The sequence below is a fragment of the Myripristis murdjan genome, chromosome 24 (assembly GCF_902150065.1).
Source record: "Myripristis murdjan chromosome 24, fMyrMur1.1, whole genome shotgun sequence".
Taxonomy (NCBI): domain Eukaryota; kingdom Metazoa; phylum Chordata; class Actinopteri; order Holocentriformes; family Holocentridae; genus Myripristis; species Myripristis murdjan.
In genome coordinates this window covers 5,653,076-5,664,475 of record NC_044003.1, presented here as the reverse complement: position 1 = coordinate 5,664,475, position 11,400 = coordinate 5,653,076, and the positions used below count along the sequence as shown (strand labels likewise).

The 11,400-nt window shown below is 40.4% G+C and overlaps 1 protein-coding gene across 1 annotated transcript in view; it reads right to left on the bottom strand.

The window, feature by feature from the left end:
- Positions 1–1,344: 1,344 nt before the first annotated feature.
- The window catches only part of LOC115356599 (uncharacterized), a 69,208-nt gene continuing 59,152 nt past the window's right edge, over positions 1,345–11,400 (bottom strand). The window contains exons 6-7 of the mRNA XM_030047815.1: positions 4,571–4,645; positions 1,345–1,536 (exon numbers count right to left, since the gene is read on the bottom strand). Coding sequence (XP_029903675.1) covers positions 1,414–1,536; positions 4,571–4,645 — 198 coding nt within the window. The 3' untranslated portion in view covers positions 1,345–1,413. The remainder of the gene's footprint in view (positions 1,537–4,570; positions 4,646–11,400) is intronic.

Below are 11,400 nucleotides of genomic sequence, written 5' to 3'. Positions count from 1 at the left end.
CAGGGATTTTGGATATGGTAATCTCAATATGATGTAAATGCTGTTCTTCCCTTGAAGGCTGCATTACTTTACAGCAAAGGGATGCAGTTTTCTGCACTAGCTAGACCAGGGCTACTCAACTTAAGATGGCTCAGGGGCCACGCAGCACAATTCAGCTGTGTCCAAGGGCCACAAGCTAAAAATGTCTGTCCTCTTTTGGACGTTTAAACAATAATTTTGTCACAGGCTACTTGATAAAAATGAATGAAACATACAGAAAACAGCTACATTTCCATCCAAGGCCAAACCTCACTGAATAAAAGATTGTATGCAATGATTAATGATCAAATGATCAAGTTACAACAAAATGAGGCTTTATTCCCAAAATGTGAACAGAATGGGCAGCTTGCTCAGAGGTTCATACTGAAATTAGGCCACATCACACTCCCTTGGAACATTATAAAATAAACAGGCTTCAGTTCATTCACAAAATGTGAACAGTGATATGTGATACTTCTATCTTCCTTTTCGGTTTGGAATTGGCCATGATTGAGTCCTCCTTTCATCGCACTGGGGCTTTCACATAGCGCACACATGGCGCAGACCTCAGCCAGCGCAGCCATTCATTGTGTATGTGATCGGCAGAACTGCAAAACAACAGTGGAGGATGGCATCATTGTGGCTGTCTCTCTGTGTGCAGAGCTGTGGGACACCAGACTACAGTCCTGCCGTGATCTCATTGAAAAAAGCCCAATCATGGAGAGAGATACCCAACAATTTGGGAATACCAGCTGTGTTTAAAAACTGCCAGAGATATATGATGTTTTTACTTTCCACAACAAGCGAAATTCTTTTTTTTTTTTTTTTTTTCTGCAACCAAAGACCAATACTGTTGTAAACTGAAGCAAATGATTTACTACACGGACAGGAGGTGTAAGAGCAATCGCAATAGCCTATGCATTATTGCCCTCTTGTGGTTATTGATAGAAATGAATTGTCCACAGACTGAAAGTCAATCATTATTAATAATTACTATAGAATAATATTTTTTAAAATGATGCACGGGCCGCAGTTTGAGTAGGCCTGTGCTAGACTGTTGTAGCTGTTCTGATACTTACTTCTAATGAATTGGTCATCACATCCATATTACACATAATTATTTAATAAAAAAAATATATATCATGGTGTATATATTTTATGAAAGCACCAATAGTCATCCCTACAGTGTTGTCACAGTATTGATACAGACCTATTGTACTGAAGTTATCATGTTTTATTTTGTTCATATTGCCAAACACCACTAGTTTGCATGATAATATTGAGACACATCCTGATTTGAAAACTTTAGACTTAAAATGGGCTCATGGTTGTTCATGTGAAGGCTTCAGTGAATAAAGTTGGTCATATAAAACAACAGATATCTGCAGTGCTGTCTTATTTAGCAGGCTTGTTGATGGTGGCGTAGAGGTTGAGATCAGCTGAGGCTACAGCAGAGGCAGAGGACGGTCTCACGGTGGCATAGGTCACTGCACTGTCATCATCATCAGTACACCGGACCTGTGGAGCAAAATAAGGCAGCACAGCAAACAGACGACACCACACGTCATGACAGCGCAAAGAAAACACAGCAGAACAGAACAGGAGACAAAACAGCAGCATGAGTTCCAGCTGAAAACCCTGAAGAGCAAATCAACATGAAATCCCTTAAGGCAGATAATTAGTGTTACACTGCCCTCTATGGGCTGAAACTTTCAAGTACAGCTTTAATATTATTATTATTATTATTATTATTATTATTTATCTCTTCATTTTCAAATAGTCTGTCAAGTCTAAACTATAATGTCAAAGTTTCATGGGAAATGATCAGAGCCCAAAGTGATGTCTTCAAATTGCAACTTAGTCTGACCTAGAGTTCTCATCGGGCCTGAAAATTAAGACCCGACCCGACCCGGACACGACTGGGCCAGCCCGAGGCCCGACCCGACCCGACTAATTAGCCGAACTTTAGGCCCGACAGCCCGATAAAGCCCGAAAAAAAAATCGCCAAATTCGCCATTATTTAGCAGAGCCGGTCGGCCGCGGCACCGGGACACTATCAGTCGGTATCAGGCGGGCCGACCGCGGCACCGGGTGGGCGCGGTATCGGACGGCAGAGGTGGGACCAAGTCATTGTTTTGCAAGTCACAAGTAAGTCTCAAGTCTTTGCCCTCAAGTCCCAAGTCAAGTCCCAAGTCAAGACAGGCAAGTCCCGAGTCAAGTCCCAAGTCAAGACTGACAAGTCTCAAGTCAAGTCCCAAGTCCTACAGTTTGAGTTTCAAGTCCTTTCGAGTCCTTTTAACAACAGAGTAATAAACATATCATGTATGCTTTTAAAATCTGTATTTATTTATAAAAATGTGTTGTTTTTTTGTTTTTTATGCTCCATTCTTATTTTGTTACTGTCTTCTAATTTAACAAAACACACTACCTGGGAAAACCTTTTTGATCCTGCAGTCATAAAATCAAATTGTAAAGCAGAATCACCGTCTGGTAATGTAATGTAAGTAATGTAAATTAAGTAATGTAAGTAATGTAAATTACTATCAAACAGACCTAACAATTCAGCTACCAATGAATCAGCAGTAGTATGCATTTGATAACATAGATTGAAAAATAAGCCGAAGTGATACCTCTTCTCTGAATAGACAAGCTAAGCCAGTGTGCTGCTTTTAGCCAGCGAAAATAGAGCGAAGTGGCACTTCTTCGCTTTGTTTCACAATCTATGTCAGTGCGCTGCTGTAGCCTGGAAAGGGGGGTAAAATAATGCTATTAAAAACAACAATCCTAATTTCTTTACTCACTGTTCTATTTCCACTACAGTCCATCAAAGTAGCTTTACAAGAACTAGAAACTCAAAATAAGCTCTAAAACTACAGGAAATACCTTGAATAATCCAACTACATCAAACTATTCTTCGAAAAAATTTATTGTAGTGTCAACAAAAAACAAAGCAAGATATGGCATCAAATAGTGACATACAGTATATGTCTGAGCTGTACACTGTCCCTTTGAGATCAAATAAGAAAATGAAATGAAACTATGCCACAAAATAATGCAGTTTAAAATGCAAAAAATAGATATCTATCTAGAGACAAACTCAAAATATCAGTAAAATATGAACTATTTCTGACATTAATATCCTGACAGACTTTTTGAAAGAATAAAAAGCTCAGTATTTGCTCCTCCTGTGGTCTGTCCTCTCTCTCCCTCACTGTCCTGCACTCCTTCAGCCTGTAAACAGTCATTAGCTGTTAGCTTAAACAGTGAGCTGAAAGAGGCAGGTTTTGGACCAAGCAGGGAAAAATATCGCTTTTCATATTACAACCTTGTGCTTGGTGAACAAGTGGTGTGATAAATGACTCACTGGCTTTCACTTGAGGAGGTTTTCTTGCTAGTTCTCATCAGGCTGTTGCCTCTCAGGCTGACGGACTGACTGAAAGTTACCGAGCTGCCGCTCTGCAGGGAGCAGGATGCGGACCAAACCACTGTGAGGCATGGGGGAGGTCATAACTTTTAAACACTTAAAAACACACTATTTTACATTTATAATTAGCACCGCTTGCATTGCACTTTCATTGAATATTACTATATTATTCAAAATTTATGGATGGAGGGGTCTAGTAGTAAGTAACGGCAAGTTTGACACTTCTTCTTCATTGGTTGTCCTGCAATTTGATTGGATGGATACTGTTGGATCAAACAACGTGGAACTAATTTGATTGGATGTTGTGCCGACAGCACACGAACACAAACACACAGACGCACACATATACACAGAGGGAGATAGAGCGTTCCTTAATAACATACTTTTTAATCTTTGTGTTTTGGGGGAAGTAGGGAGTCTTTCCAAGTCAAAAGGCTGAAGTCCAAGTGAAGTCACAAGTCCTTGATGTTAAAGTCCAAGTCGAGTTGCAAGTCTCTTTACATTTTGTCAAGTCGAGTCTAAAGTCATCAAATTTATGACTCGAGTCTGACTCGAGTCCAAGTCATGTGACTCGAGTCCACACCTCTGTCGGACGGTGCCGCGGCAGGCCCGCCTGATGCCCACTGATGGTTCCGCGGCACGTGCGGGTCAATACGGTAGTCTAGAAAACTGAAGATTTTTTTTTTTTCCCGTGCGCCTCCAAGTAGATTGCGCCGAGTCTGCCAGCACAGCGGGATACTGCTGCAACTCTCTCTCACTTGTTTGCGCTGCGCTCGCACAGCTGGTTGTCTGTCTGTCACTGAAAGTTTAGCCTCCAAATCCAATCCAGTCTCTCACTCTCCACCAGTCACATAAAAATGAAATGTCATAATCAATAACAGAACACATAATTCTATTTTTTTATTTAAGAAAAAAAAAAAAATCCCCCACAGAACCCGAAGCCCGACCCGACCCGCCCAATTCACGTAAATTTTAGGCCCGACCCGACCCGAAAATGTCGGGTCGGGTCGGGTCGGGTCGGGTTCGGGCAGAAAATGAGAACTCTAGTCTGACCAGCCTCCAAAAAACAAAGAAACCCTCAAAATGTTTAACTTAGCAACACAAAATCCAACAAAACACACAGTTTACCTTTGCTTTTCTGGCTTTCTTGCCCTCCTTCTCAGAGTGACTGATGGAGGCGTAGGTGAGAGTGTCTGGATTGGCCTGCATGGTGAAAACAACATGATCAATATTTTATTCTGATGATGGGTCAGAAGTGACTGTCTATGCTATTCTGTTCTATTTATATCTATTTTATTAACATATTACCTCTTCCAAGGAGTTTATGCTTTCATCCCAATGAGTTAATTTGTCTGTCAATAAATCTCAAGTTGGAAAAAAAAAAATAGATTTCAGTTGTAATCCAGCTCCAGGGTTTTAGCCATTAGATAAACATCAGTATTTTATTTGCACAGTAAGGATGTGTTTTATGCAGGTAAGTTTAGGAAAACAACTGCAAACAAAATGCAAATGCTCTGCAAAAAAGTCTCCATTTTTACAAGGCAGCCTCATATTCAGTGCGTAAATCTTGTTTTTCTTCAAGCAAGGTAAAACAAATCTACCAGTGGGATGATAATCCAGAAACAGTAGGATGAAATCATCCCACTGAAAGTAAGCCTCGTCTCCAATACCTGCAGTACCCATTCTTCTCGAGGAGGGGGGGCTGTTTTTTTTTCCCATCTGGGAACGAGTAAAAATATTTTGAAACTAGGCAGAACAAAGCAGACCAGTCCCTAGGATAAAGAAAATGACACTTCATTCAAGAAATTTGTGGAAACAAGTGGGATCATCTCATCTCACCCGCAGGTTTTTGTCCTTAGAAGGTCAAAAAGAAGAAGAACAGGAAAAACAAGATTTTATCTCTGAAGATGAGACTGAGTTGGTAAGCAGGTGTGTGTTCACAGTATCTACTAGATGTAGTGGAGGAGAGTGCAGTGTGTGATCTCACCTTGTCCTGACTGCCTGCTGGTCCAGACTGCTTCACTCCTCCTTCAGCATCACTGATTAAGGTCAGACCCTGGACAGACACATACACTTTACACAATTAAATAACTGAGGCAAAGTGAACATTTGAACCTCTAGATGCCAGTAAAGTGTATTTTTCCTCCTTGTTTTAGGCTACTAGCATTTCTTCTCCCTTTAATGGACATTTAAAATTAGATATACAGTGTATAAGTGTATAAATATTTCTGAGCACAATAATCTCTGATGGGAAGTGAACGCTGGCAGGGGAAATTCACAGATCTAACTCTTCTTTTTTTAGGAGAGGGACACATACTGCATAACTCTCATGTCTTCTTTTCAGAATATCCTGATCAGATTCATGTACAGTACAGGGACAGAGGGACGATATGCCTATCTTACAGTGCAATTTGGGCCTCACTCTTCTTTATAAAGGTACAATGCAACCGAACAAAGTTCAGAGACAGCAAGGCCCAGCTATGCAGATTTAGATTTGTTTCTGCAACAACACTGTCTTTCTAGAATGTGAACAATTTAATTAGAATGTTAACAATATCATTGTTAAAAAGTACAGAAAACATAATTTCAATTGAGAGTTTGTGAAATGGTGACGGGCGATTTACAACAGAAGAATAAAATGTTGACACGATATATTTTTCTGCCCTATGATACATTCTGTCACATTTTTGTATTGTGACATATTGAATTTTGACATAATGTATTATTGTTAGTGATATATTTTTAAGAAACTGTAACTATTATTATGCAAATAATTAAAAATCTTTCCATGTGTCCCATCCATACGCTCTACATTATTTACTGAAATTGTCATCACCATTCTGATGTTTTTTAATGTCTTGTCTGCTCTATATGTAACTTTTTTGTGTGAACAAAAGGATTGAAGATACACAAACACATAAAAGGATTCCCTTTACTTTTGCTGCTGTAACAACTTGAGGATTGATAAAGCTTCATCTTATTTTCTGCTCCTCTCATAAAAAATGACTCCCCAGTTGCAGTGAAAGGAAGCCACAAATGCAGCACAGCTATGTTGCTGCAGCTGTGAAGACCTAAAGTCATGATTAAAGAACATTTTAAAACTCACCACATTGTCCTCTGCTGTTTTGTTCCCTGAAAAAAACAAAAGGGATAGTCCAGGTTAGCTTCCACGAAGACAGTGTGTGTTTATGAATGTGATCAACTTTTCATCGGTGTACGTTCTCACCTTTAGCTCTCTTACAGTATACGATGAGCACAGCCACAGTTATTAAAAGAGCTGCTGAAACCACACCCACTGCGATGAATGGAGCTTTACAGAGATTGAAAAAGTTAAAAACATTCAGGCAGCTGAGCAGAAAAGCACCAAACACTAAAAAACATTTATACTGAAACATTTAACTGTAATGTGGAACTGAACCACAAGAACTACAAGGAACCTATTTAGAAATATTCTTTCTTCAAACAGTGTTTACAAGTGAAGGAGGGCGGGGGGGAAATAGTTTTTGTGATCAGTGTTATACTACCTTTAATGGGAGCTGTGTTGAAGACATATGTTGGAGTAGGATGTCCATAGCATCAGAGCATATCAAATAATAAAAAAAAAAAAACGGTTTTAATTATTTATGTGATTATATTTCATATCAAAATTCAGATTTTTTATAAAGAGGCTTTTGAGAGGCTCAGTGATGGTAACTCCTTTTGTTTTGGTTGAAATGCAAAGTCAGTTAAAGCCACAGAGGTTTTACAATGCAGATTAGTCAAAGCCTACGATAAAAGATGCTATTTGTGAATTATTTTGACTGACGCTGTTTAGTTCAGAGAATTTTCCCTCTCACAGCCAAATATCAGAGCAAACACAAATTCTACCAACAAATCTGAGCAACAGAGCAGGAGAGGAACAGAGAGAGAGGCTGGACTGTGGAGATATGGAAGGAAGTCAGTACCTGTGTCTTTTATCTTCTCTGGTATTTTCAAACTTGTTGTTATTGTTGTTGTTGTTGTTGATGTTGATGTTGATATTCTTGTTGTTGTTGTTGTCATTGTTGTTGATGTCGATGTCGATGTTGCCGGTGTTGTAGCTGTTTCACCGGGACAAATGAAATAACAAAACCCAAAATGATACAGGGTCAGTGCTCATATTTATCAGAAGAAAGAAATGAACAATGGAATAATCTTTTGCATAGGCCTAGTTAGTAAGAGAACATCAATTAAACCAATATCTGAAATTTCCACATGATTCGACTTTGAATTAAAATTACAGTATTTTTAAAAATTCATCATATTGTCAGAGTTTACTCACCTGAGGACAGAGGGGAGAAGTCAAACGTGTGCACTTTTCCTGTGCGATCAGAAACTTGACACTTCAGTCTCTCTTTGTCACAGTGATTCTTCTGAAGGGTCACAGTGGTGTCGTAGGGAGACGCTGATATTTGAATGTCACTGGAACTTTGATCCAACCTTTCCTCCCCACACAGCCACGCCACCGTCTGTCTACATTGTCCATGTGTGAACACAGAGCACTGCAACTTCAGCTGATGGTTCTGCTGCTGTTCAGTCACTGGAGAAGATGGAGAGATTGGGAGAGGAAGACAGTGACAGAGGAAAATTAACTACATTACTGTAATCACTACTATAATGTCTCTGTTACTGTTAGCCTGAGCTGAACAGGTTATAATGGAAATACTCACTCTGTATAAGAGACAGAAAACCCCAGGAATTTGAACCTTGTTGTTGTCCTGATATAAACTGTTGACAGATGTAAATACCAACATCCTCAGCTGTGACTTTCTTTATAACCAGAGAACAGTCCGCTGTAACACTCAGTCTGGCTGCGTTAGCTTGGGCAAACTCATGTGGTGAAATCTTCCCATGGGCAACCAACTGCTCTCCATGGGTCTTGTTGACATGCTGAGCGTTCCAGGTGGTATACTGACATTTATCCTGATTGGGTATCAAACTGCCACAAGACAGAGAGACTTCAGCTCCATCTCTGACATAGAAGGGGGATAAATCTTGTCCACTGACTGCTGGGGAGAAATTTCATGAAAAATAAAATTGAAAAAAATATATAGAAAGCATGGTATGTAAGCTTTATTAATATTGCACATTTGATACACAGGAGAAATCTGACTGGCTTTACATGAAGAAAAATAACCAGTAAGTGCATTAAACAGAGAATGAAATAATTATTGAAAAATAAGGTAATTACAACAAATGCAATGGCAGACAAAGAGCAAAAATAAAAAGTTGACAAGAACTTCTCTCTTTTCCATCACACAAAAAATAGTAAATTTCCAAATGAGCCTGATAAAAATGGCACAGGTTCACAGTGTTTCTGAAAGTTAGAATACATAATGCAGCCTCACCTGTGAAGGGAAACAGGAGTATCAGAAACAAAGACATTTTAGTCCGTCTGAACTCGACCGTTGTGCCTTCCTCTCCCTCTTGCTCTCTCACTGTTAACTGTCAAAACCTCTCAGACTAAAACTTCTTAAACATACAGATATTCTTCCTGTCATCAGTGGGCTGTCACTTCCTCATAGCAGCTTCTATTTCTTTTTTTTCCTCTTCTTGACTTTGTGTGTTATTTTCATTGTGGTGAGTAGGGGCGGAAGCTGTGGTTCAGTGCGAGACAGGAGCTGCTGATCTGTTTTCAGACATTTTCAACCACAGAGAAGATGTGGACAGACTCAGACCTTCTTGTGCTGAAGGGAGAGATGAAGTGAACTCCTAAAATGTTTGACTCAGTACGAACTGACTGTGATTCTCTGATTCATGAAACTGAACAATTAACTGAACATTTTCTTCTTCAAACCTCCAAACTCCACAGGAAGAAAAGCTGCTGTATGTCCGTCTGCAAATCAAAGTTGCAGTATAAGTGCATGTCAGCTCAGTTTGCTGTGAATGGTTGTCATGGATACACAAAATGGTCTAGTCGGCCTGGTCCTGAGCAGGAAGATCGCTGGAGAACAAGTTTCCAGAATAGTGACACAGCTCCTGCTCACTCTCAGCCACATGCTGAAACATTTCCAGAACAAACTCTCTGTATGAACGGGCTTTTACAGACTGAGCAGTGGTCGATCTCTGGGTCAGGAACAGATGGAAAAAAGTTTGAAATCATCACTGAAAGCCTCTTAAACTTTTGTTGCATGGATTTGGTAAAGACTTTTACATCCTGTGACTGATTAGATACGGCTTAAAGAGTGCTGCAAAGAACAGACTTAGTTAGTGAGAAGTGAAGAGTCTCACTACTCACCAACAGCACTTTGCCTCTTAATTCTCACGGTAAAAATACAATTGCACTGTGATTAAAAATATCCACAGGTATGAAGACATCTTAGCACCTTGAGAGGTGTTAGTTTCTATCGTAGCTTTGGAGTCATTTTTGCTGAGAGGCACAGGAAGTGTTTTGGTGTGAACGTTGGTTCAGCGGTGAGCAGAGGTTTGCTGGTTTGTTCTTCTCATGATGAGAGCATCAGCATCTGAACCACTGAGACAACAGATAAAGCCAGTCGCCAGCATTACAAGGAAGGAGACGAGAGGCAAATCAGCCTCAGAGAGCAGCTCTGGAAAAAAAATCCATCTCAATTCTCAACAACTCATTTAATCTCAAATTCAGTGTTAATATCTTGTTTTTCTTCAGACAAGATACAAATCTGAATATTGAATCAAGTGTCATTTTTTGATCCCAGTGTGCTTACCTGCCTTATTCTGCCTTGTTTCAACATGTTTATAAAAAAAAAAAAAAAAAAAAAAATTAAAGCTGCAAGCAGCGTTGGACGGGCCCTCGCACCCGTGCCCCGCGTCCACCTCGTGCCCGTTGGGGACGGTCCATTCACGGTGCCACTCACACGCAAACACACTCACACGCACACACACTCACACACACACACACACTCACTCACACACACACATACACACACACACACACACACACACACACACACACACACACTCAATCAGTCACACACACAAACACACAAAGTTCTGTCCCAGCCACTAGCGGTGCTCCTCCAGCAGATGTCGCCCTAAGCTTGCGTTTGAGTTTAAGGGCTCTAATTTCGCAGACCTGGCGAGGCGCGGGACACTGGGTGTGTCCAAATGGATTTTGCAAGTTTGGCACGCCGTGCGCCTTGGCGCAACTACTGCGCCGTTCCTCCTACCGGCGCAAGGGAGGAGAGAAGGCGTGGTGTGGGTTTGACACAGCCGATTCACTTTAAACCAATCAAATGAGCCCCTGTCCTCGCCTTTAAAATGCGCTGCGCGAAGGCGTAGTGGTAGTCTACACATTTGACATGGATGAAGAGAGCAGCCGCATCACACACGCACTGAGGCCAGTCTTGGATGCTGCAATGTTGCTGGAGCTACCTGCCATCCATCTGTCCACCCATCCATCTAACCACCCATCCATCCATGCATCTATCCTTAAATTTGTCTTCCTGAGTCCCCTGTCTTTCCATTACCTACCTGCCTCGCATCTCTTTTTTCCAGCTCTGTTATCGTCTGTTAAAGTTATTGATTTTTACGAGCAAATATAAATTTTACTGTGAAGCCCCCATTTTTAATGAATGTTTTTACCTCAAAGGATAATCCTCGCCATATTCATATAAATAGCCTACATGTTTGTTTTGCAACTTTCGACTCCATCACTTACTGATGCAACAACACACTAGAGATTAAAACAAAATCCGGTTCATGAAAGCTTTTACATTTGCTGTTCTAAACGCCCAGTGTCTGGCAAGGAACCGATGCATTTTACATTTTCGATATGTGTGGAATCAGGGTTTCTGTTAGAAAAAATTGGCACAGGACAACGTGACCGGCAGGTTTTCAATTTACCGGACAAATGTTTGAAATTCCGGTCAAATATTATCTGAATTTACTGAGCTTAAAATTATATGCAGGCTATATAAGAACGATATCGAGGCATGTCAATTTATAGCATAATCTTTTTATTG